Source organism: Trachemys scripta, chromosome 8 (genome assembly GCF_013100865.1).
Source record: "Trachemys scripta elegans isolate TJP31775 chromosome 8, CAS_Tse_1.0, whole genome shotgun sequence".
NCBI classification, from domain to species: domain Eukaryota; kingdom Metazoa; phylum Chordata; order Testudines; family Emydidae; genus Trachemys; species Trachemys scripta.
Window position 1 is genome coordinate 11,975,392 of NC_048305.1, and position 27,062 is coordinate 12,002,453.

The 27,062-nt window shown below is 44.3% G+C and overlaps 1 protein-coding gene across 4 annotated transcripts in view; it reads right to left on the reverse strand.

The window, feature by feature from the left end:
• Nucleotides 1-27,062, reverse strand: part of JADE2 (jade family PHD finger 2) — a 216,727-nt gene that overhangs the window by 96,233 nt on the left and 93,432 nt on the right. For all 4 annotated transcript variants that reach the window (XM_034778226.1, XM_034778225.1, XM_034778224.1 and 1 more), the window contains one exon: nucleotides 7,496-7,653. In XM_034778226.1, the coding sequence (XP_034634117.1) occupies nucleotides 7,496-7,653 (158 nt within the window). The remainder of the gene's footprint in view (nucleotides 1-7,495; nucleotides 7,654-27,062) is intronic.

Sequence of the window (27,062 nt, forward strand, 5' to 3'; positions counted from 1 at the left end):
CTGGACTGATTCTTCAGAAGGTCAGGCCATCACAGCCAGAACAGGAAGTGGCTGCAGTGGGACCCTGCAGAGGCCCAGCATGCTCATGCAAAAAAGGAAGCTTTATTTTTCCCCTAGGTCACTTTTTCAAAGGTTTCTGCCCTTCTAAGCAGACACAGGCCACTTCAGTTTGGATTTTTTCATCTTTTGATCAGCTAGACGCCTCAGGATTTAATCCTGATTTTCAGAGGAATCGACGTATATTTGATAGTGTAACAGAATCAGGGCAAATTTAAGGCCAGTGCATCCAGATACCAAGAACATTGGCACAAAAGTATCCCCTTGTGAAAATACTATATCTATATCATGTCTGTCCCTTTACAGAATGAGTCCCCGTAACTCCAATCCCAGACTTGCCGAGAGGAAGCACATCTTCATTAGATTCCAAAAGAGGAACCAAAATTGGATCGTATTAAAAAAAATCCAACACCACTGCTACAAGGACACACAAGCTGCTGCAGAATCCTCCACTGCCCCTTCTGCAGCTGAGCCTCAAGGGAAGCTGCTACTAAGTCAAAAGTCAGCCAGCATCTCAAACTGAGAAAAGTAAGTGTAGCCTACACTGCCCGTGATAGGCCCACATGCCTGTAGGCGTGGTACATCTTGATTTTAGTAAAGCTTTTGACACTGTCCCGCATGACCTTCTCATAAATAAACTAGGGAAATGCAAGCTAGACGGAGCTACTATAAGGTGGATGCAAAACTGGTTGGAAGACCGTTCCCAGAGAGTGGTTATTAGTGGTTCACAGTCATGCTGGAAGGGCTTAACGAGCGGGGGGTCCCGCAGGGATCAGTTCTGGGTCCGGTTCTGTTCAATATCTTCATCAATGATTTAGATAATGGCATATAGAGTACACTTATAAAGTTTGCGGACAATACCAAGCTGGGAGGGGTTGCAAATGCTTTGGAGGATAGGATTAAAATTCAAAATGATCTGGACAAACTGGAGAAATGGTCTGAAGTAAATAGGATGAAATTCAATGAGGACAAATGCAAAGTACTCCATTTAGAAAGGACCAATCAGTTGCACACATACAAAATGGGAAATGACTGGGTTTGTTTAATCTGGAAAAGAGAAGACTGAGAGGGCACATGATAACAATTTTCAAGTATGTTAAAAGGTTCTTACAAGGAGGAGGAAGAAAAATTGTTTTTCTTAACCTCTGAGGATAGGACAAGAAGCAATGGGCTTAAATTGCAGCAAGGGAGGTTTAGGTTGGACATTAGGAAAAACTTCCTGTCAGGGTGGTTAAGCACTGGAATAAATTGCCTAGGGAGGTTGTGGAATCTCCATCATTGGAGATTTTTAAGAGCAGGTTAGACAAAACCTGTCAGGGATGGTCTAGATAATTAGTCCTGCCATATGTGTAGGGGAGTGGACAAGATGACCTCTCGAGGTCCCTCGCAGTTCTATGATTCTATGTCGGCAGGTGTGGGTGGGTTGCATCTCTTTCCAAATCCACAGGGACAAAACACACTGGTCAGTTCTCTATCCTCATTGTTCAGATAGGAGGGGGCTTCACAGGGTCATAGGCACATACGAGGGTGAGAAGGTGTTTTCTAGTATTTAGGGCATAGGACTGGGAGTCAGGACTTGTGGCTCTGTTCCCAGTTCTGCCACTGTGTGATCGTGGGCAATTCCCATTAACTTTGCTGCTCCTCCATTTATCCTGTTATTTTACCTTGCTCAGTGCTTACATTCAAACCCTGTCGATATGGTCGAAGTTTGTGTTCACTGATCAAGAACAAACTCTATCTGCCTACCAACAGAATGACAGCCTGTGTTCAGGGGAGCCAGGTCCTGAAAACTCACTGGATCAGCTACATAGAGGAGGCAGTGCCTCTCACACCACAGGGCACTGTGAGCTGGAGCTCCTGAAATGTATTCCTGGCTCTGTCACTGACGCATTGTGCAAGTCACTTAGTCTCTGTGCCTCAGTTTACCCACCAGTGAAATGAACCCTTACCTCACACAGGTGTGGCAAGGTTTAATTCTAGATCTGTAAAGCGTTGTGAGACCCTCAGATTATAGGCTCCATAGAAAGGCAAAGTATTGGCATTACTACCTGATTCTTGTAGGTGTACACCTGTGGGTTAATGCTAGCATGAGCTGAGTAAGCAAAGCATGTCAACCTGTCATTCCAGTGCCTACCAGCTAGGAAACTTGCTTTTAACTGCTCATTTCCCCTGTTTTCATCAGCTTCAAATGGCATTATATATCTGTGCTGGGCCCCTTTAAACTCTGGCCAATTCTCAGGCACACATCTGTACAAAATAAAACCCTATCAGGTACCGGTCAACTAGAAGCGGCTAGCTAGAGGAAACAGCCCTGCTAAGTACCGCCTGCCAGGTGATCTCATGGACAGTCAGACGTGGTGAATGTATTGATGGACACTGATGACATTCAAACATTCAATGGAATTAAGCAGGTTTCAGCACTGGATAATGCAGGGGAAGGTTGTGAGGGCCAAGCCAACATGACCCAGGGCCAAAAGATGAGTCTCTGCACCTCCCAAAAGTGGTGCTAAACTCAGTGCCTGGATCCCCTCCATCACCTGCTACTCAACAGTGCTCACCTTCAGCAACCCATTTGTTTTAAGGTGGCTCTTGGTTTCAGTTATTTCAGACGGTTGTTTTCTGGGGAAAGTGCTCCTTAAAACAAATCCTTTCCTCTCCACCTCACCCACAGCTTTGACATTTCAGAGCTCCAGAAAATAAAATGTTTCCAAATCTAATTTTCAGCTTTGGATCTGCAAGACCTAGAGGCAACGCACAAGTAGGAAGAGTTCATTTCTCAAATCCCAGCTGAAAGATGAAAAGAATGGCAGAAGCTGGGTATAAAATCCCTTTCAGAGCCAGAGACTGACTTGCTGGGTAGGAAGTGACCCCCGCCCCCTTGCACAAAATATCTATCTGCTCACGGCCTAAATGCTCCCTCGCTCCCCAGAGATGGAATCTGTTTTCCTGTGGGTTGCAGTATCATTTGTTAAATATATTATGACGCACCAGTCCACAGCTCCCAGATCTCTGTGTGGCTTCTCCTCCCCTCTAGGAATTTCACATACAAATCACTGTCAAAGTGACAGCATTAGCACAAGTGAGTTAACACAGAGCATTCATCAACCTACGGCCCTAATTCTCCTTTATACAATGGCCACTTTACCCCTCTCTGACAGTGTAACGGGTTGTGCTGTACCTGTTTTAAGGTCCCTTTACACTGCTACAATAGTTGCAATGACCTTATTATAAATGAGAATTAGGCACTCTACGTTGCTTACTTGAGCACAGGGTTTTCAAAAAGCCAGAAGGATGTCAATTAGGCTCTATATATCACTTACTGTAACCAGATTTGGACTTTTTTTTTCCTTAACAGGTTTGACTTCCTGATTCCCTGTGTTCCCTGAGATATTGTCGTTATTTCTTTTTAAATCATTCATGAAATGGAAAAAAATATTCAAGAAACAAAGCAAAAATTTACGGTAGGGCCTAACATAAATAAAACTGTGGATTCATGCCATGACAAATGCATGCAGTGTTCCTATGCTCAGAACGGAAATAAGATTGGCACTATAAAAATATTTGGGAGAAAGAGCTGATGCAATTTCAATTTTAAATTAACGACCCCTGAAGGGGATGGACAGGGAAAAAGTTAAACCCCCGTACTGAGGGAAAATAAGTTTTCAGACAAGTAAAACTGTGGGTCCTGAAAATATTTTTCTTTTCAATGCTCTAAAATGCAGTTAGCAATGTGAAGAGTTAACGATGGCCCCCAGAGAAGACAAATGTTAAGGCGGGTCACGTTCTTTCCTGTGCTACTCTAAACCAGGAGATGCCAGGGGTTCCAGTTCAGATCCATGCTTAGCAGTTCAAACCCATGTCTCATCACTGTGACTATCCCATCCGCACCAAAAAACGGAAAACATCTGGACCAATGACTGTATCAAGCGGGGAGCTCTGGGGAGGAAGGGCATACACATACATCTGCTGTGCTTCCTGTTTTGTGTGATGAAAGACGCTTGTGGGATTTAAAAGCGAAAATCTGACAGTACCACCGTTTATTCTCTGAGGGCCTGATTCACCACAACCCTGTACCTGGGCACAGTTGCTTACTCAGGGTCAATGGAGTGCAAAGTGGGCATGCGGTGCTACCACATCCGAAGGAAGGCACTTTATTTCACTCACTTTGCACTGGTGAAAATGACAGCAGGGAAACGGTGGATTGGGCCCTGTAGAAGTGAACTCTCTTGGGGAGTTTTCGATTTGAAGAATTTGAGGAGAGGGAGAGAGAGAGCGAGAGGGAGATGGAAAGAGAGAGAGAGAGACTGTTTCTATTTGCTCCCTCAGGACCGAAGATGAAGGTTGTTGCAAGCTAATCTACTGAAATACCATGTGCTGCATGGGACAGCATGGCCGCACCTGCTTTAGCGATACAGGAAACTGTGGTTTCTGCTTCCACTTAGTAACTCAAGGTAAAATCCTGGTCCCTGTGCACAGCTGGATCAGGTTATCTGTGCGCAGGGGAACTATATGGGGAAATGGGGCATTGGGATCCTACCCATGACACAGGGACACTGTGTGAGTGCTCCCACAGCTCCAGGAGGCAGGGTTAGATTTGTGGATATGGGTGGTCGTGGGCACGATGGCCATGCTTGGCAACACACCTGCCCCAACCCAATCCCCTGGCCCACTGTAGAGCCATGATGGAACTGTCCTCCCCAGGGCCTCTGTGCAGTCTCACCATCCGCGCAGCACACCTGGACAGGTTCTACTGCAATCCAGGCTTTCCCTGTCCCCTGGCAGGGGTAGGAAGATTTAGCTCACAAAGCTATGAAACAAAACAAGGTCCAACAAAATGCCTAGAAACGAAAGCTTTTTGCAAAAATGTGAATTCCCAGTGTAACAGCTCAGGCTGGTTTTAGATGGGCGTTTACTGCAGCAGCAGTGCCAAGCTATCACTTTTCATCTTGAAATAAACCCCAAACTAGCCTTCAGTCCAAGAGCTGGACATTTCCGAGTTCAGACTGTGGTTAGCTATCAAAGATGACTAAAAAAAGATATTCCACACACACACAGGTGTTTTTCAAGGAGTAAGTCACCTTAACAGTCCCTTTTACAACTTCCCTTTTGATGTGTTCAGACTTCACACTGAAGTTTCATTTCTTTCTATATTTTCTCTTGGGAAGGGGGGGGGTATGTGTGTACAAAAGTTTACTTCATAACTTTTGGCCGGCAGCTGCAATAGCAGCTGTCACCGAGGGACAAACTGTGCTTCAGACGAGGTTATTGACTTTACTGAAATTCCTCCATCATTTGAGGAGCAAAACAGAATTTTCTGCATATAATCTGAAGTCATCTCCCCCTGCTGAGTTCCTGAAAGCATTTTTTAAATTGATTTTTAAAGATTAACAACATACAGGGTCTCCACGGTGACCTGTACCATTTTAAAGGCATGGAATCCAAAGGTCTTTGATATTCTTATCCAAATGATTCATATAAGTTAAAAAGGAAGAAAAAGAGAAAAGGAAAACAGCCCGGGGGTGGACACACTGCTGGCAGCAGCCCACTGGAATAGAGCATATAACTTGCCCTAAGTTCTGGTGGAGTTACCTGGACAGCTGGGTGTCATCATATGGCAAAGGGAAGAATTGAAATACATTTTAATAGAAAAAATAGAGCTTAATCTTCAGTAATGGAGCTGGGGGATTGTGGGCACAGTGGCCATGTCCTGATCCAGCCCCAAATCCTTAATACAATTTGCTTAGCTTTGTCTGAACTGTAGGCATAGACCATGAAAGACCTCATGCCAGATACTTTTTCTTGATGGTGTCTCTTAGCCCCCTATTACTAATATTTCTCTTACCTTTGCTAGCCAGAGGGAAACACTGGATTGTTCCCCCTGCTTGCATCATGCTGCAACAGTACCTTCGGCCATATTTACTACACTGAGCAGGATACAACACGTGCCAAGAGAATCCCAAGGGAGTAGTTGTGTGACGCACTGAGAGACTTGTGACCCAAATTCTGGGACTTTTGGACACTCCCAGCAGCTAGGAGTCACGATCCCCTTGTCCTGCAGTTCAACAAGTATTATGTCATCTCATCACAAGCATTAAGTCTCTGGCTTTAAAAAAGTGTCCTTGAATTTCAGTGCAGACAGCAGATGATGTTGCTGCCCTTTGCCTATGCCTAATGCTCAGCTTCTGAATCGATGACAGCAGTAACTCCACATCCCTTTTCTACCTGAGCAGCTACTGATCTTTTATTGTTGCCTATTTTAAAATATTTATTGAAATTATAGTTATCTAGACTGATACATTTGTTATAGCTTGCCTCTGGTGGCTGTCTGTCTATTTAGCAGCCAGCGTTCTTCTTTCCTCTCCTGTGCGCAAGGTGTTAAAATGGATTGCACTAAAAGATAGCAGGTTAAAGTTATCGGGCCAAGTCTTGCAGCCCTTACCAAGTCTCAACTCCCACTGACTTCAGTGGGACTCCAGCACAGGCACTGCGCTTCCCAGTGGGCCCTGCACGCCCATCAATCACCGAAGAGGTTAACGTGTGTGTGGATTTTTATGTTTATTTTACCCTCTCCAAATCCCTGGGTCATTTCAAAATGCCACCAACCTGGGCAAATGCAGAGCTGGTGTCCCCTGAGAGTCCTTCTCTCACTCATGCTCAGCCATCCAAGAAAGAGAGAGGACTTTCTTCAGGGGGAGAGCACTCACATCTCTGTCATAACATCTGGCGGGAGGGAGCCTGAGTCCATATCCCATCCCAAAGCTCCATGTTAACCTCTGTCGGCACATTCCCAGGCCACACTGAAGGATTCGTTTTAAGCAATAAATTGACCGTGAATGCTGCAATGCTGCTGTCACGTAGCCTAAAATCTATCACCCATCCCAGACCTGATTTCTACACCAACCTGAACAAAGTCACTTGCGGTATGGCCGCTGGGGCGCTGCTAAGCTTGTAGAGCCCAGAGTGTGCCCTTTCAGGACCATGATGGTACATAAAAAACCACATTTCTGTCTGCCCAGACAGTTATGTTCTCGCATACATATTACTTGCTTACTAAGGGATTTTGCTCTTCACTTGTCCCCTCTTGCACATTGCCACTGTGTCTTGGCTGTCCTCACAGAAGCACAGGCCACTGCTGCCGTTGGAAGCGTCACCTGGTTCTACTGCATTTGATCATTTGCCCCCTCCCCCTGGATCTGAATCCTAGGACTGATGGGTTTTTACCAGCTTAAGGCTCGCTTCCACCTAGCTCAAGTTCCAGGCCTGCCTGCTTTATTTACTCTACATTGCAGTTTAGACAGCACTATAAACCCAAATTATTTTGGAAGCTCCTCAAATAAACAGATGGGCAGAACAATGCCAAGTAAATAAGTATCCCGTCCAAGGACAGGAAAAGAGACAGCAGGCATCTAGCAGCACAATCAGTATTGTGCTCACTTACCTAATCACTGGTTCAGGTATCGCCTCTGCTCCCGCTGGAACTTGGACTCCTTTCTCCCACTCCTGTCTCCAGGGATCGGCAAGTATGTAGTACTCATCTGGACTCAACTGATGTGAGTCAGGGATTTTCATGGCTGTTATCAGATCGGTACGAAAAACCTACAGCAAAAAAGCAACGAGAGGGTCTTAAATGACTCAGCAGAGATAAGACATTGCACTGGGGCATTGGCATTCCCCTTGCAAGCTGGTATTCTGCTGCCTTTAGGGATTTCCCAACGGGACAGTCATGCCAGGCCTGAGAAAAGAGAGGGTCCCGCCTGGAGTAGTGGAAGTGAATGTGGAGAACAGGTAAACTCTTGTTCACACACTAGAGTATATCATCAGGCCTTCTGTTTTCGTTCATATTATAATGCAAGGGCTTTCAAGAACATTTCCTGTCTTCAGCTCAGCTTCCCCTCCCCTTTCATGGGGGTCAAGGGGACAAGCTACTGAAGTGGCTGCTCACAGAACTGGACTGAACGCCAGAGCCCATGCAGAGTATCTCTTTACTTCCTGATTCTCTCACATTATTTTACTTTCCTGTTATTCATGCTCCCAGTGAGGGGAAGACCTGGCTGACTGCAACTGATTGCTGAGTCATCCCTCCTTAGAAACACTGAGACAAAACTGCTCCAGGGAATTCTGGTCTTTCCACTGGGAGGCCTCAATGTCTGGGAGCAGGTTGAGATCCTGGAACTTGGTGGCCTGGGTGAACTTGGACCACTATTCTTATTATTCCAACAAGCAGAAGAGAATGCAGGCTTCTCTTGCCACGACTTTAGGGGAGAGAGGGAACAAACCACAGAATGCTCTCCGTGTGTTCTCCAGGAGAGGGAGCAGATTGTCAGCATGGGAGGTGCAGGTAACTAAGAGATGGGACTGTGTGCAATTAGAATATCAAACCCTTATGACTAGCACCTCTGGCCTTTATGACTGGGGAATCTCACTGTGGGATTTACTCTCTTCTCTTCTCCTCCTGCCACTTAATAGGCATATTAGCCATTTGTCAAATTACAACTAGATGAAAAGACAAGCAGCAAATATCTTGATATATAAACAAAATGGGCCTGACTCTCATCTCACTTACACTGGTGTAAATCAAGAGTAACTCCACTTTACATCAGTGTAGGATGTGTGTACATGAGATTCGGACTTTATATTTCAATCAATGCTGGGAGAGAGAGAGCCAGCACTAAAGAAGGGTTAAATAAAGGGTGCACTATTTTCCTCCAGACAATAAATGGATTAAACATATTCACACAAACATCTACTTTGAACTCAGCAGAAAATACAATGACTCCCAAGTTTTCACTGCATTAAGTTTTCTTGGGGCATGTTGATGTTTTCTTTCTTCTTGAATGGCTGATACAGATAAGGCTGTAGTGAATGTAGACAGTCACCTGATTCCCATGCATGTTTTAGTTTTTATTATCTGCTACAAATGCAGGGAAATCAGCAAAACCCTTCTATAATCTGCCTTCAGAAACTGCTTCTTTCAGGTTACAACACAATTCTCATACAAAATGCTCTGGGTCTTTTTTTCTAAAACTCATCATTCTTAAAACATAGTCAGAGCAGCCCTGGCAAATGCAGAGGCACTTAAAAACAGCCAGGTTCTTTGACACTGACCTTGCCCCGTTTCAGAAGTAAACATAGCATTGCCAGTGAACTCCCTGTCTCTGCAACACAGTGATTCAGGGACATGCCGGAAAACCCTGGGTTGAGCTACATGCAGCATCCTTAAAGGAAAACTCCTGTGTTAATTATAAATCTTAATGGGCAAAACAAATATTTTCTAAGGGGTAGAATAGCTGGCCCTCAGTACGAGTACCTGTGGGTGGGGAGGAAAGGTATAAGGAACCATTCAGAAGCTATCTACAATTTTAGTCCCAGACGGCAATACCTGGGGTGCAAGCTACCCCCAAAGAAACATCTGGGGGCAGGCAAAGGGTGTGGGAATTTTCTACCTTCAGCCACTCCAGCCCTACAGCTTTTTTCAAAAACATGGTATGCATTTTTTTAAAATGAGCGGAAATATTTTTTTCTGCATTGCCTTGGTACTAAAAAGCTTTGTGACCCTTTTTCCTCAAGCTTCCAGGAAATATTACCTCTCTTTGGAGAGAGACTAAGCCAGGGAAATTCCATCCCATAATGTGAATGTTTCAGAAAGCTGCAAATGGCTGAGAACAGGCAGTTCAAATGACAAGACTTCTGTATCCATAACAATGGCAGTCACTGCCCCCGCCCCCCATTACATATAGGGATGGATCAATGGACACTTGAATCCAAACACCTAAGAAATCTTCCCAGACCAGAATGAGTATTGAAACCTGCTCCTGGAGTTCTGGTTCCAGGTTGGCTCCGTAAATGCAAAGGGTTCTCGCTTGGCAGCTGAAAAGATTTTGTCGCCTGGTGGAAACCTTGTGAGATTCCTGCTATTTGGGGGTGAGATTTCGAAAGAGCCACCCATAAGATTTGATATCAAGAAGGGGACAAGACGCATTTGAGGTGGCTGGTGTCCTCATGTTCTTCAGGGGGGAAGATACTGGTCTTCCTGTCCCCAACGTTCCCTGGACCGAAGAAGCCAGGACTGCTGGGGGAAGACACGAACCCCTTTCTGAAAATGACATGATTGTGGACAGAGGCTGCTGGCAGCTCACTCTCTCCTCCACAGACAGCAGGATCCCTCCACCTAACAACCCTCTTTATCCTTCTCAACTCTCAGTCTGCGTACTGCTAGGAAGTATGGCTACTTTCCTTTTAGTTTGGAGGGACTAGTTTTTTATTTTACAGCAAATGAAAGGATACCAAGAGAGAAAGACATCCATAGTTGAGTCACAGGGCCAAATCTGTTTTCACCTGCACCACAATAAATCTAGAGCACCAACAGAGGTATTCTGGATTTAAACTGGTGTAACTAAGACCAGGATCTGCCTCATAAATATAGAAGCTCTAGTCAGGGTATCACAAATGCTCTGTGGCGTTATTGTTCAGAGATCCCAAAGGAATGGATGAAGATGGGCCAGATATTCAGCTGATGTAAATCACTGTAGCTTGAACAGAGGTATGCCGATTTACACCAGCTAGGGCTCTGGCCATCTGTTTTCAGTATCGCTGGTAATAAAAAGTGAAGGAAGAGAACGGAAAATTGTTTGCAGAATCATTTCTGAATGGAGGCCAGATTCTACTCCATTCCACTAGCATAAATCTGGGGTGACTCTTCTGCAGAGAATGAACTTACTCCCGATTTAGACCAGAATTTGGCCCAGAATGCCTCTTAAGGTTTTCTTTGAGGTGTCAGCAACACTTCCGAAATTCACAAGGTTGTAATCGTTGGTCTTAATTGCTAATGGTTATTGAATGACTCAGATGTTGAGACCAATACCTGGCATGTTTTGGGGCTCACTAACTGCATGCCAATTTGCTGGAAACACAAAGGAATGACTAGGTTATAAAGCTATTTCACACTTTAATATTCTCTCTGGCTTCCCAAAGGGATGGATATTGTTTACAGTCTTGGGGAAAAAATAGCTTGTTTAGTGAACAGGAAAAAAATCAAACTAAATGGTGGTATACATGCCTGCCTACATGGCCAGAGCCTGCAGCCGAACACACACTGATTCTCACTGACCCATTAAACTGCTCAACTGGGCCCCTCCTCTCGGAGAATTCTCCAGCCCTGGGATAGTGATTTTGCTCATCTTCCCTTCCCATTTTGCTTCTGGACCTACTGAGGTTTCCCTGATGTACACTGTGGGGGGAAAAATAATTCCATAAAACAGATCATGGTAAATAAGGTTTTTCGTCCAGGGGATTGCCTGACAGCAACGATTTGATTAGAGCTACCCTGTCTCTTGGAGAATAAAGAACCATTTGCAAATGAAAATGGATGATTTCTCCTTTTCTCCGCATCTGTTATTATCTGAAATAATAATCCACAATGCCAGCAATAATATCCAGACACCAGCTATCCCTAATCAGTCTGTCTCAGGCTACTTCTGCATTACCTTATGTGAGGCTGGGATGGATCAGGTGTTTTCTTCAGATGCTGTTTAATCTGTTCTCAGTGCTTATTCTCAAACTAACTATTGCTTGGCATGAACTGTAATGAATGATTCCAGGATGGCTTCACACTTTCAATACAAAGATCAAATGCCCTGGAGGATATTTTGGAAACCAAATCTGATACTATATAGGAAAATAGACATTAACCCCTAACTGAGACCCGGTATTTAGGTCAGTTCATTTAATCCTCAGCGCCTCAGCTGATAACCCAATTACAGCTAAGTACAAATACATAAACAACCTTTTCTATATTGCTACCTCTTTGAACAGCAGTAGCACCTTTTTCCTGCTGCATTTGTTTGGAGACATTTTTGACCACATCTATAAAGAGCTAAATTAAACTGCCCAGACACAGTCTGGCTGCATCTTCCAATAAAAACATAATTAACAGCCTACATGTTATAGTCAGAGCTAGGCTGGGTTTGAGAAAGGTCAAGTTCCTTGAAGTCTCCATGTGCCGATATAATTTAATTGTTAAGAACACCACAGTAACATTTTATTATGCTACTAGTCTGAAAAATTAAAATAAGATTAAGATAAATGCTAAATAAACATAAGAAGTAATGTGAAAAAGACATCACAGTCCTTACAGTTTTGCATCTCTGAATATCAAGCAATACGAAAACTATAAATAAATATAAATAAAAAATAAATAAACCCAAAGCAGCTCTAATACATTTCTAAAACATAATGTATGTATGTGCCCTTTTAGTGATAGATCTACAGTCCCCAATGTCACCATTCAGACCTAAAGGCTGTTTAAGTTACTCAGTATCACCAAGTGACTATCTCCAAAGGATATAAAACAAACAATATTCAGCGTCAACCTGAACCTTTTACCTTGCTCTGAGTTTCCACCAGCTGGCTAGCCCGTTAGGACAAGGGATAATTCTGTTTCAGTGGCTATGAAGATCTCCCTCTCTGAATTGTACATGTTTTAATGACAGGACATGAGATCCATTTAAAATCCTAGTATTTGTCTACTTGCAAATTCAATGAGGCTAAAATGTTATAGCATTTGTAATGTGTCCAACTCAAGGCACCTTTGCCAGCCAACATTTTCAGTAAGGGCTTACTGATTTTGGGGTCTCTCAATTTTTTATGCCCAACCTGAGACCTTCAGGGATTTATTCTCAAAGGTGCTCAGCACAGCACCCATAACTCTAGCTGAAGTGAGGGAAAGTTGCAGGTTCTCAGTACCTCTGAGAGGCCCAATGTTGGGCAACGAAATATCGAGGTACCCAAAACAAGTAAACACTTCTGAAAATTTAAGGTGTGACCAATCTGTGCTTTAGCTTCCCCATCTATAAAATGGGGATAATGACTCTGACTCACAGGGGTAACAGGCATAACCTACTGATGGGTAAAACTTACCCTTCTGCATGAGGTCCAAACACCATGTCCCACTTAGATTCCATTGAAAAGGCTTAAGTGGGACTCATGATCTTGTGTTGGCCCTCAGCAATTTCTCCCTTTGGGTGTCTCGGGTGAAGTGCAAAGTGCTAATTGACAACAAGCAAGATAACAGCAAGAGACATGCAAAGCCAAGTTTCTCTCTTTGAAAAAGTTGCTAAGTTTGTCAGAAGTCTCAGTCTCAGAGACACTGCCCGCCTTTGAGATTGCTGTAGGATCCCTGAAGTGTGCATTCAGCTACCTGACCTTGTTGTCAACTCAGTACTTTCAGCCTCTTCCTCCTGGTGCTTCATCACCCACCCACATCAGCTACCTGGTGATGATACCGACTTCAAAGCCTTAGTTGTATAAGTAATTACAAATATGACATCACTCCTTCATGATATGCAAATAACGAGAATTCGTCTAGGAATTTTCTGGCTCGGGAGTCTGAAACTGGCACAGCAGACAAAACGCTGCTGAGAAAAACACAGCTCATGCAGAAATTCAAGAATGTTTTCTTCCTCCCAATTACTTTTTTATTGCAGTATGATTGTGCAATTACACTAACCTGTCAGGAAAGCACAACTACCAGGCCCCCAGCTCCAACGTCTGCAGCATCACGCATGACTTTTAGTCTTCTCTTGGGAGATCTTCCCTACTTTTTTCTGTCCGCAACTGACAAGCGCAGCATCAGAACTCAGAGTTATGGGATTCATTGAGGATTGGTGGGGGAAGGGAAGCTAAGATTGCCAACTGTGATAGTGACAATAGGATATGGACAGCTATCAATAACTAGACTAACTCCACCAACTTCTGGCACAGAGGCCAGTAAACAGCCGCCTGATGGCAATTTTGGTCACTCCCAATCTGACCTTGATTTAAACTGGTGACCTAAAAGCAAAAGGTTCCACACCTCATCGTCATCTCCCTTGAGAATTTAACCCTACAGAGAAACAGAAACTTTTCCAAATAATTACCTCCGACCTCACTAAAGAAGTTACCTATCATCGGATACTTAGTGTTGCAAGAGATCATGGGTTTAACTGTACTGTGTTGATTATTCTCTTAATTATCAGCAAGATTTAAAAAAACTAGGCTAAGTTATAAGAAATATTTACTGTTTTAAAAATAAAAGATTGGATTAAAAAAATAAAAATAAAAGTCTGATCGCAGAGAGTGAAGACTAAGGGGCTGATTGTCTCACACTGGTTTTCCCCCGAGTGGCTAACTCCATTGACATCAGAGAACTACTTTGGATTTACACTGTATAAGGGAAAGCAGGATGACTTGACTAGTGGTTCTCTGGGCTCCTAACTTTCTCTCCACCACCAAAAGGATCATTCTGCTGTCTCTTGAAAAGAGGACTTGGCAGCTACAGAGCCCTGGTTTTAGAAGAGTAACCTAGCTAGGGATCTTAATTCTTATTTGCAAAGCCATGATCAGATGTCTGCAGTATATTAAAGACAGTGGGTTGGATGCTCCGGTCTCGGCACAGGACCAGAGAGAGGTATGCAAAGGTGATTTACACCAGCCTGGAATCTGGTCCACTATCTTCATTCTACAAATTGAAGGAACAGAGGTACAGAAATGCGAAGTGACTTGCTCAAAGTCACACAAGTAGCAGAGATGGGAAGAGCATCCAGGCCATGTGCCTTATCTGATGGATGTGTGTAACCGTGCAGGACAGAGAACTAAATGCTGGATTGTTCATTGTCTCTGTAGGTCATGTTAAGTCTTAGAAACTGCAGAAGCTTTGGAGCCCACATAAAAAAATCAGTGATGGAGCCTCCAATTGTATATATCACCCTAATGGCTGTAGTAAGGGTTCAGAAAATAAAGCTGGCTTGAGCTATCTAATCTGTTTGTTTCTCTACTTGTATAGTCATATCATCACCATATCCAGCACCCATCAAATACACTCCCCCAAAGGCGAGCTATCATTCATGGACCAAACGCCATCAGAGTTGAGTTTGGCTATGTAATCTGTCATCGTTGCAATAAAGAACACCCCACCCCTGGCATCCAGAGGCTTTCTGCAGACAGTGGACTGAAAAGAGGCTCTGAATGGAGAAAAGAAAGTCCTAAAACTGGTGATCAGTGTCACTTGCCGCTAGGCAGTGCTGCTTTGCTCCAGTACTTTCTGTCTGCAGGATGACTTCTTTGGCACAGGAGCACAAGGGCAACTATAAAAAGCATTAAAAATCCTTGTTCCTCTTGCAACAGAAAGTGGACTCATTTTATCTTGATGTGTGCTGTGTGGACTGGATCTTTGTTCTGTGGGCGCTCAGTTCCTCACCATACAGACTAAGATCAACACATTTTGCTTTGTTTACAGCTGTTACCTGGGGTTATTTATTTAATTCTTTCTTAGTCTGCATGGTTGCTTGAAGGGGTAATTCTTTCACTGCCTAGGGTGCCTTCAGCACCCCTGGTAGCATCTCCATTGAAAGCCTATGCTGTGCAGCCTACCTGACTTTGATCACTAGTCTGAGTAAAGCAGGACCAGCTCTACAAATGATTCACAAGATCCTCAGGGGTTGAAGTGAAGCATAGTGTTGTGAGTGCAAGACCTCCCTGAATGCTACAGAACACAGCCTGCAGTCCTTACAATTGAAAAGGGGGAGCGAATCAGTGTTCTGCACGATTTCTCATCAGTGTATTGCACAAATCACAGGCTTGTGTTTTCCTGCACTAAGTCTTTCCCCAAACTTGTCCCTTCAGGCTTGTCAACTTACGTTGGGATAGAAGATTAGTTCTAATTTTAAACCAAATAAGTACGATTGTATCTATTTCCCCAAAGATGATAAGGCACATTGCAGGCTGGATTTGTAATATTACCGCTTCGCTTATTTAGTCCTTCTTCGAAGACAGATAAGCTTCCACTTTCAAAGGCAGCAAGTGTGCCAAAACTCTATCATGATGATGCCTCTGTTTTTCCATGAAGAACTGGAAATGCATAAATTACTAACTATCAAAGCAGAACGCTTTAGAAATGATAGAATGCCACAGAAATTCTAAAGGAAAGCAGATCAGTTGTCTGGAAATCTACCAGCAGCTAATATGCTCAAATTGTAATCTAAATGTCTTTTTGTTTTGAATTGTCTGGGATTAGGGTTGGGAAAAGACTCAATTATTCTACTCAAACTCTTCTGAATTATTTATGAAAACTAAATAAAGGATAAATTGGGCACTGATGAACTGAGGACCTGGTGGTGGAGGGAAAGTTGTGTACTAGAAAACAAGCAATTTTCTCTCAATAGGACTGTTTACTATTTCCTCCCTTCTGCAGAAATTGACAAATAGTCTTTAAAGGCCTGCTGCTTAGCAACACCGGTTCCGCTGATCTGCTTGGAAGATGTTAATTGCTTCTTCAAACAATGTGAACAACAGTTTAAAGAGCTACAACTCTAATTTAATAACCAACGTGAGCCACGAGACCAACTATGGCGACTGTGACAGCGGCGTAGTGACTTCAGTAATGGACCGGCCATGGTAGCTCTCTCTCTCTCTCACTGAACTGTGAAGTATCACAATCAGGATCTCAATGTATGGAGAACTCTGTCCACCTGAAAGGGAACAAGACCCATGCCACAATTTCAAAGGTATTCAGGTGTCTAAAGATGCAGATAGATGCCTAGTGGGATTTTCAAAAGTACCCCAGCAGGTTAGACGTCTGTCATTGATTTCAATGGGACTTACCACACTTAACCTGCGGAAGTGCTTTTGAAAATCCCACTAGGTGCCTATCTGCACATTTAGGCACATAAACGTGTTTAAAAATTTGACCCCAGGGGCCCATATTTAGGGCTAGCCTCAAACACAAGCAAACCACGAATCTACTTGAGGCCAAACACTTTTGGTGGCCCCAGGTCCCCTGCAAGCTCAGCAACTCCTAGGCTGACCCCCCCCCTCCATCTCCATCAGTGCATCTGGAGAAGCAGGAAACACCTCCTTGCCAGTTCTTCTAACTCCCTATAACAAAAGGAGCAGAGGAGGAGGTAACTCGTGACCTGATTTCCCCTAGTCCTGACTTTCTGTTCTTTGATACCTACATTCAATGTCTGGTGGGCACACCTGGACCTCAGCAGGTGCTGGAAGGCATGTGCCCCTCCGCCTAGCTGCTCCTTGTAACCAGCTCTAAATGCTGTACCTCTCTCAGAAAAGAGCCCCAGGTGCCTCCCTCCTCTAGCATAAAGCTTGTATACCTGGACCAACGTTCTTGCTCCAAAAGAAGCTGTGCCAAGAGATGCTCCACCGTCTCTGGGAGCTCGGGCTGGGAAGCTTCAGCAGTGCTACAGCAGGCAAGCATCTTTCTTTTTCCCATTGGCTTTTTCCCCCCCTGCATTATTGGCCCTGCCTAGACACTTGCTTTAACATGATAAATACCATCATTAAATATCAGCCCAATGAAAATGTATGGCATTGCCATGGCTCTGTGATCCTGAGAGGCTCAGACAGAATCAAATCATCGTGTGCTTTCAATATGCCATTTGCAATGCTCTTATTTGCCGCCTATTCAGGAAAGTGGTAGAGAACGTTTTAAACATATCTGAAGAATAAACATAGAATCAAAAGGAAGTCAGGGGGACGCACATTAGTGACAGGCATTACAACACCACATCGGCAAAACTGGCACATTTTGTTATGGCTCCTGATACCCAATAAATCAATCACACTTCCATGCTAAAGGAAAATGACTAATCAGATGGAAAAGAAAAGAAAACATCAAGAAAATGGCAACAAATGGACCAAGCAAAGCAGGTGAAATTCACCTTTATGCTGAGTGCTAGCACATAGCAGGTTCTATGCCTCAATTAATTCCCCACTTCAGACATGGGGCTTAGCCGGTGCATAGTTCTGGTGTTCACCTTCTGCACTGGAGTGAATTGCATCCTGCCTGTCCAGTCTATTCCTACATTCAGGCTCCACTCCAGCTGCAACGAACATCTCACAGATCTTAAAGGCCCAGGAGCCAGATAACATCATGACTGTTTTCTTAAAACTACATGAACCAAACTCTTCTTGGCAACCGCCACAGAAAGGCTCGGGACTGAATGGGCCCTGGGGACTGACTCTCCTCTCATCCCTGAGAGGTGGTCCCTGCAGGTCAGGATTGGGGCAGCACAGGGAAACTGTCACTGCCTTTGCCCACACTCATAGACAGACTTTAACGCCAGAAGGGACCATCGTGATCATCTAATCGGCCCTCCAGCACATCACAGGCCACAGAACCTCGCCCACCCACTCCTGTTATAGACTCTTAAAACTCTGGCTGAGTTACTGAAGTCCTCAAATTTTGATTTAAAGATTTCAAGTTACAGAAGACCCACCATTTAATTCAAACCAGCAAGTGACCCATGCCGCAAGCTGCAGATTAAGGTGAAAACTCCCCAGGGTCTTTGCCAGTCTGACCCGTCACCTTCCCTCTTCCAAGGATTTCAGTCTCCAGAGCTACCAGCCCAGCAACTATTGACCAGCACTAAATTCACTTTAAAAAAAGATGCAAAACAGGAAAACATTAGTCGTCATTTTTCACTCCTCTCCCCACCACCCATGGGCTGCGACTCAATCCCCAAAGCATCTTGATCTTTCTTCAGGCTCTGCACGCTGATTTTAAAAACACAGTGGGGTAAAATTCACCTCTTTATACAGGGCCAGCACAAGTCCTGGAAGTCTTCAAAACAGAGCTTATGTGGTGCATATATAAGCAATGATTGGTGTATTACAGGGTTCCCGCTCTGCGCCCACTCCTAAAGGCTATGAGTCTGTTACAGCCCCAGCTTGGAAGCCTTGACTATTTAGCTCAGTTGTAGCAGCAGGTGCTTTTAGCCCTGGAGATCCCTACTTCTCTCCCTGGTGTGCTGGCATCACACATGTAGATGAGGTGCTGGCCCTTTGATATATATATCTCAGTCACTTGGTGTTTCCCACCATATATGGTTTCAGTCAATCGCTGTTGTCTTGCTACATCGAGAAACATTCTATTGGCCTCTCTGCCACATTTCCAGTGCAGTGTAGGCCTTGAGATCTATAATGTATGCTCTGGGTCCAATAGTTCTTCTTTAGCTGATTAAAGGTTATTCCCCCACGTTTCAGAACAATAATGCTAAAAAGCTGATCATGTATTGCTCTTCTAGTGTTAAAGATGTTGAACAGTCAAAAATGAAGCATTCACATTTTAACTCAACTTACTCAAGTATCTTAGAAGTATTCCAGCAGAGCACGAAGAGCAAAAAGGAAAAGGAAGCACAAATGTGGTTCACGTTTCAAAACAACTTCTCTGAGGTGCCTGACTCTGTCCACACCTCAGGTGTAGGAGGACAGAGCAGCATCAAGTGATCCATCCTCAGTCAGATAAATATCTAGTGGGACAGCCTTTGGTGTACTCCTGCACCACCATTAAAGAGGGAGAAAGAATTAATAAATCCCCCAACGTCTCTCCAGTCACTTTGCCCCCTCTTTACTTCTGAGCTGGAGGGAATAAAAGTTAGGAATCTATGTCTGTGAGACTTCAAAGCACCGGAGAACGCACTGCTCAGAAAAGAAAAGCACACACACAAAAACACCCCCAACACCAATTTCAAACAGTTTGCTAACCCTGGCGCCTTTGGAGGTTTGCAGAGCAAGAGATGAAGAGTGTCTCGTAGTAGGGCATGAGGGAAAGGAAAAATAAAAGGGCATTTAAAATGTTGCCATGGGAAATATAAAAAGGGAGGTAAATCTGTCAGCAGTCTGAAAAATATACTTCTTTTAACTCCTTCCTTGCTGACCTGGAACATGGTTCCTCTGAACGGTTGGTGCTGAGTATTGTCAACTCAATGGTGATGCATTGCCAAGAGTGAAGTAAGTCTTGGAGAGGCATTTTGCCGGGTGCAGGAAAACATTTGTGAACAGCATGATTGTTTAATGTCACCTGCTGGTTTCGCACGTTCCTTTTCTCATGTCATGTCTTCCTATGACTGAGAGATTTCTTATTGTGTTAATTTCAGAGCTGAATCCCATTTCCCAACCTTCATACACTTACTGGAGCACCTGACTCGGACCCCAAGCTCTGCTTGAAAGAGTAAAGCCCCCTCGTTTTCCTGCTTCTCGACTCTTTGTTTCAACAAGAGTGCTAATTTTCTTCAAGCCTGTTTGCCTGGATTTGAATCACAAAAGATAAAGAGTCAGATGGGATTGTCTAGTAAAAGATACCTCTTGGTTTCCTCACAGTAGTTAATACTCTCTTCTTATTCCTTACACCTGTGAATTAAAGCTATGGATACTAGCAAGCTCAAGGCTTGGAGCCTTTCAGCTCTAAGTTCAAACCTAGTCCCAGGCCTCTAATGACCACTTTAAAGAGATGTCCCATTGGCTCCACCTTAGGGCAGGCTAAATGCTGAAAAAGACAACGATCCTCAAATTTGGCATGCATGGGAAGTTTTTTTGGCTTGAATGAGCATCTAAAAAATGAACCACTCTACAATGACGAGCAAAGAGAGAGCTCTGTAGACACATGCTCACAGACCCTCCCCACTCTTGTCCCTGTCCAGCCGTTTCAAAAGGGCAAACAGCAAGCTCAATTCCATTCCGGAGCTGTTACTGCACCTGCTCAACGGGCATTTCCTTGAAAACAGTCTCTCAGCTGTCAGATGGGTGAATCCCCAGTGGAAATGCACTGACATCACAGATGGATTTGGCCCATCAGGTCTATTTACTGACTAGTCCTAACAACTTCTATCCAGAGAAGAACACTGACTTTGTCAAACCAGACCCGACTATTGACCCATCGAGTCGGGGATCCTGCCTCCTGCAGTTGCCCTGCCAGGAACTTACGGAAGGTCTTTGATCATAACTGCAATACCACTTAACTCTACATGGGAAATTACTTCATCATGGCATCACAGACTGAAATGACTTATCACGAGATGCACAATCAGATTAGCTTTCTCGTGTTCTCTTCTTCCAGATATTTCGACAATATCGGACACTATCAACCACAGACTTCTCATATGAAGGGACACTCTCACAGGTTTAGTTCTTACCATGGGAGGGACTCATGAGTAGCAGCAGCACACATGCCCCGTTCAGTTTGTGCTGTGTTTCCTGGCTCCGCTGCAAATCCTCTTCTCTCAAGTGTCTACAAGTTGTCTTTGCGATCCACTTTTTATTAGCATGGCCAGGGTTTTCAGCCAGATCTATCATACACAGCTATGCCCTCAACCTGTCACAGCCCAAACTGATTGCATTCATGATGGCCAGTCTTGGGGTCTATGAATGTGGAAAGCACCTAGCACGCCACTAGTGTCACCATAAACAAATAATAAATAACCAGTGTTATTATTTGAGGAACTCACTTGTCAGAGTAGCTGGCCTTCTGAAGGCATCAGGAAGGCTCAGCATACCTCTGACAGGCTTCACAAGTGGCAATGAGGCAACTCAAGTTTGCTGTGACTAATTAACTTACTGAATAACTGGGAGACAATGAGGTAGGCAGGGAAGCGTCCAGACATGATAAAAGGAAGCTATTCGCAGTGGGGTGGGGCTACAGAACAGAGGTGCCTGAGGAGAGGAACAGCCCCCAGAACACAGAAAGCAAAGGCTCCTAAGGGGAGGAAAGGAAAGGAAATCAAGGAAGTGTGCTCCTACGTGGCAGAGGCTCCAAAACAAAGGAGCTATGAATGCCAAGTCTCAGCAGAACCTGGCCCCCATGGAAGGACTTCACCAGGTAGCAGCAGAAGCCCCAGATCAGAGGAATTATATGTTGTTTCGAGGAAGGGTGGTCATGGTTTGACCTTTGTGGGGACCTTGACCCAAGAGGAGAGACCCTTCCCCATCTGATGACGAGAGGCCGACTCCAGAAAAGGGTTGCAGGCCAAGAGGGCCTAGCTGGTTAGGACCTGAACATAGGTAGGGCCGATGGACTAAGGTTAACTCAACCCCCTCCAGCTAGAGATGCTGGGTTGAGGCCTATTTGTATTATGTTCCACCTTTGGGTTAAATAAACCCAAGACCCCCTGAAAGGGCACTGTTCAATATACATGATCCTCACTGTCCTTATTGAAGCCCACCAGGGGAAACTAAGGCAGAAACATAATTGTGATGCCGTACTGGGCCGCCCAGGGGCACTCCAGGATTGATGGCCCCCACCACCTGCCTCCAGGTAAAACTGAGGTCTTACTGATTTAGCCCTCAAGCACGTACCAGTAACACTCCCTCTTCAGCAAATTAACACCACCTCTTACAAGGAAATATTTTTTCACTTCACTCCAACGTAGACTGGTCGAGGCGATCTCAGGTTCTATTCCTGACTCTGCCACAGGCTTCCCGTGCATTTTAGGATGAGTCACTTAATCTCTCAATGCCTCGGTTTCCTCCTCTGTCATAAGGAGATAACAATGCTTCCTTATGTCATAGCCTACGTTCACTGTGCCAGATGTTAAGCTGGTATAGATCAGCAAAGCACTGTGAATGTTAATGGAACACCTGCCGAGTATCTGGACCAATAGGGGTAAAGCACTTGGACAGCCTGTGATGGGTGAAAACAATTATTACTGTAAGCACAGATTCACTACAAGTGGAACTGCAGTGTGTGCACTGTGATGCATTGTAATGATCTGGGCCTTTTGTTCCATTTCACTACAAATGGAGTTTCTTTACATCTGAGTTCACTGGAAGCAAGTTCCACTGAGATCTTACAACACCCATTTCAAACACAGAGTGATTCAGTGTCACACTGGCCTCTGATTATCCTTTGACAAGCCACTGTCTCACTGCCTCTGGGACTTCCTTTTATCACCTTTGAAACACGGAGAAACAAGAAAGACCTGGGGATGATGGTCAATGGTTTTGTCACAGCTACACTTGACTGGTCCAATTCAATACTTGTAGGATTCCCAGAATGTGCTGCCTTTCATAGGGTTCAGTTAGTACAAAACACTTCTGCTCCGTTTCTTACCACTTCACATTTTTCTCTGCCTAACAGCCCCATTTTCAAGTCTCTTCACTAGCTTTCTGCAAAATTTCTGTATCGATTTCAAGGATCTTTTCTCACTTACAAAACTCTTTAATAGAGTGGCCTAACCAGTCTCGCTGACGTTCAGCTCCTGCTTTAAATTCTTAGTCAAGGGCCATGCTTTTAAAACAACTGCATGGTAGGGCTGAAGCTGCCAATTATCTGCTTAGTCCCAAATATCAATTTAAAATATTGGATCCAGATCCTTTTATTAACTAGTCTCCACTTGTGTGAAATCAGTTTCTGGCTGAAATCCAAGGGGCTGAATCTGTTTTGGTCTTTAAATCTAAACTAAAGAAACACACGTCTGGCACGGGTTTTAATTAGCTTTTAAAACGGCAGTGATTCCAGGGACTATTGTGTAAGAACTCTGCACTGTGTGAATGCACACTGCCTTATGCTGTGCTGTGTGAGACCAGAGCGTGTCTAATCAAACACATCCTAGAAGGATGCATGATATCAGTAGGTCTTTTCCATCTCTAATGTCTACCATCCTACAATGTTTATTATTTAATAGCCCCAAAGGTATGTGATATCTGTTTCCCCCCACTGTTACTGGTAATCAGCAAGTGCAAATAGAGCACTTCTTTCCCCAGCTCTAGTCTCTTAGAAAGAGACTGGTACCCGATTAGGATTGTAGCAGCAGAAAGTCCATGGGGAAGTAAAACGCACAGTTATATGGAGATGCAGCACTATGGGCTACATTCTGAGAGCCTTTCTCTGTAAAAACTATGCATTGAGTGACCTCAGGAAGTTCTCAGGATCTCACAGGACTGGGCCCTCTAGTACAGAAAGAGATCCTGGAATTCCAGTCACCTGAACCACCAATACCAGTATATGGATTCCCAGCAATTGGGAATCACTTTCAACAAACTCTGCAAACTCTTGGCTTTCAATGTGCCTCTCCAAGTAATAATCTGTGTCTAATGCCTCTGGGAGTGATCCTGCACCTGCTGCAGTCAATGGCAAGACTTCCACTGGGTTCAGGGTTGGGCTCACATTGAACTACATTTAGCGTTTCCTTTCTTTGCCAGCTCTCATTCTAATGCAGAGATCCAGCCTTGTGACAAATGTCCTGTCCATAAATCAGCCAGGGTGAGAGCAGAACACACAAGAAACGTGCAATTCACTCAATAAAACACGAAGTGACTCCCACCAGGCCAAATCCTGAAGTCCTGCTCAGCAGGAGTTTTGCTTGAGTGGGGATTGTATTCTAAATCCTCCCGTTGGTTACATCACGTGACCCCACTGCCTTCAGTTCCCATAGCCAAGGGCAGAATGATGATCCCTAGGAGAAATCTTTAGGATACTGTAAGTCACTGCTCCAGAACTCACAGTAAAAAGCAATAGCGCCCAACATTCATACATGGTTTATAAAGAGAAACTTTTTTTGTCATAAAAAGTTTTAGCAAAAATAAATCAAAGCCACTCCAACGTCCTTTGTGCTGCAAAGCACTGCCAGGAAACACAAGGGAAATTATAACCATCATTCAAAATCAAGTGCATGCAACAAAGCATAATACAGCAGCTAGTGAGACAGGGTATAGTACAGGTGGAAATGTAAGGGCTATTATCTACTTTTGAAATCTCACATTTGAATCTCTTCCCCTTTGTAGACCTAATAATTTGGAACTTTTCACTGATGTCTTTCTATCCACCACAGTAACAAAGATTTACTATGCAGTTTCTCTACAGTTCACATATTCCATTTGGCTGTATGTACCTCACTATGAATGATGGCCATAATTTCTTCTGTGGTTGTGGAGCAATGGTTCACACCATGAAGGACAGGGGGATGGCTTTTTGGTTTTCAAAACTAATCTATCAGGTTTTCTTTTGGGTGTTAGGTACAACATTCTGTTCTGTCTGCCATCTTGACTGATGTTACATAGGACACAGCAACAGTCAATGCACGGAGAGCAATGGCTTCCCAAATGCAAAGTTTACTGACCATCTTCTTCTAATTTAGTGACAAATCCATCATCCTCTGGAAGTCTGATTCATCTCACTTAAGGGCAGGCATGTATGCATGTGTGTATAAGTGCTACCCAATCCATCCATGGGCAGATACAAGAGGTCATTTAACAGTGTGTTGTAGGTTAGAACTGAGGCACACTGGCAGAGCTGTGAGGGGCCCAGCCCTGGAAAAGCAACATGTTGCAGGTGAGGGATGAAGTCCATCAGCAGAGATAAATGGGGAGTTCAGGATGAAAAAACACGATTGCAGCATGTCACGATGGCATGTGAGGACCAAGGAATAGACTAGTGAGGGCATCACAGGAAGGACTGATGGAGTTGCTTCGGGGAGGTTTTCATACACAGTAAAACCAAACATGACCCGTTAAGTCATCCAGTCTGACCTATTGTGTTTTGCAGGATTTTATACTGGACTCTAGCCAGTGCTATTGGCTCCTCACTTTCACAAGCACATAATTCACAAATGCTTTTGGAAAAAGAGAAAACAACGTTGTGATTTCACACGTTCCATTGTACATGTTCTCCTTGCATCGGCATCCAGCCAGCACCCAGCTAGTTAATGCCCTTACTTGTCCATTTCAGCTTCACTTCTACCTTCACTGCTCTAGCCAGCACCCTTCTTATCCAATTGTATTATGTCACATTTTTCTAGTTCACTCCAAATTGAGATGAGGCAGCGCTAAGAAAGGTAGCAATGCTTGTTGTGTATCTGTAAGCATTAATATTATCTGTCTGTTGGTAAAAAAAGAGACTTAATCTGTTCGTCTGGAAGCCAATCTGGTATCCCTTAATCTATCCTCATTTCTTTTCAAACTGTTGGATGCCAGTGGTTCAGTGAACAACAGAAATTAAAGTGGGAACAGGAGGCATCTTTGTTTCGCCCTTCTCAGCAAATCAAAAGACAATGGCATTAATTTGTTGTAACCACACTGGTTTGGGAAAATTGACAAAGACGTTGGATTCAATTTACAAACTTCTCAGTGAGGCCTCTGCAGTTCTTAACGAGGCTCAGCAAATATGACCATTCTTGCTTGGCTGGGTAGATTTTGTAGAAGCCTCTCTTACAGTATGGCATTCCCAGTAACTAAACCCACCTCACAAGGGCCCACAGACCCATCAGCTGAAGGCAATACGGGCTAAGGCTTCATGCACAGATAGCAAATGCAGCTGCTTGAAGACAAGCGGTCCAGGCCCATTTCAGCTCCCACTCCAGAGTGAGAGAGAATTTTCTACTACATTCAATAGGCATCCCTTGCACACCGAGTTCCTGCAGCAGCAAAAGCAGAGGGATAAATCTCCACATTCTCTAGTGGGCCCCGGCTTTTGGGGGCCCTCTACTGGCTTGGGGACCCACAAATCATACTCAGGACTGGACAGGACAACTTGGCTTTAACTCAAGCTGGTGTTGGGTTCAAGGAAGTCCGAGCTCTAATCAAGGTAATAAAAATCTTAATAGAGCAAGGCAAGAGGATGACACTGTGAATGCAAGGTTCTGCAGACAGATGAACCCATGTGCCTCTGCTGTCTAAGTGCAAGGGCTGGATATGGGTGGGGTGCTCACCCACAGCATGAAATCCAGTTTACACAGCAGCTCACACATAGCAGCAAGCAGTGGGAGGGACCTGAGCAGGCCAAGGGAGGGGCTGCCCCATGGATCTGCTTAATCTTACCCTTCCCAGAGTGCAGGGCTACTTCAGTTCACTGGGAGTGGCTCTGCAGAGGAGGGTGGCTCTTACCTTTGCCCTTGTGTAAATGGCTATACAAGGTGCAGGGGGATGGAGAATCAGGCCCAGGGTCTGTATCACGTCAAAGAAGAGCCCTGTCAGGACACTGCAACGTGCACTGATCAATACGAGTGTGCTCCCTGGCAATAGCCTGCATCACGGATATTTACAAACAGCTCAGTACTTTTCCATGCTAAGAAGCTTGTTTTTCCAGTTGCCTTGCGTTGGGTTTATGATGTGTCTGGCTAATCCCTTGTCACAGAGTCTTTCATAATAAACATCACCCTGACCTAGCTAATAACTATGCAACACTAATGCCTTTGTTGTCATAGGGAATGCAGATGGCACCTCAGCCCCCAACCTAGTCACAGCGA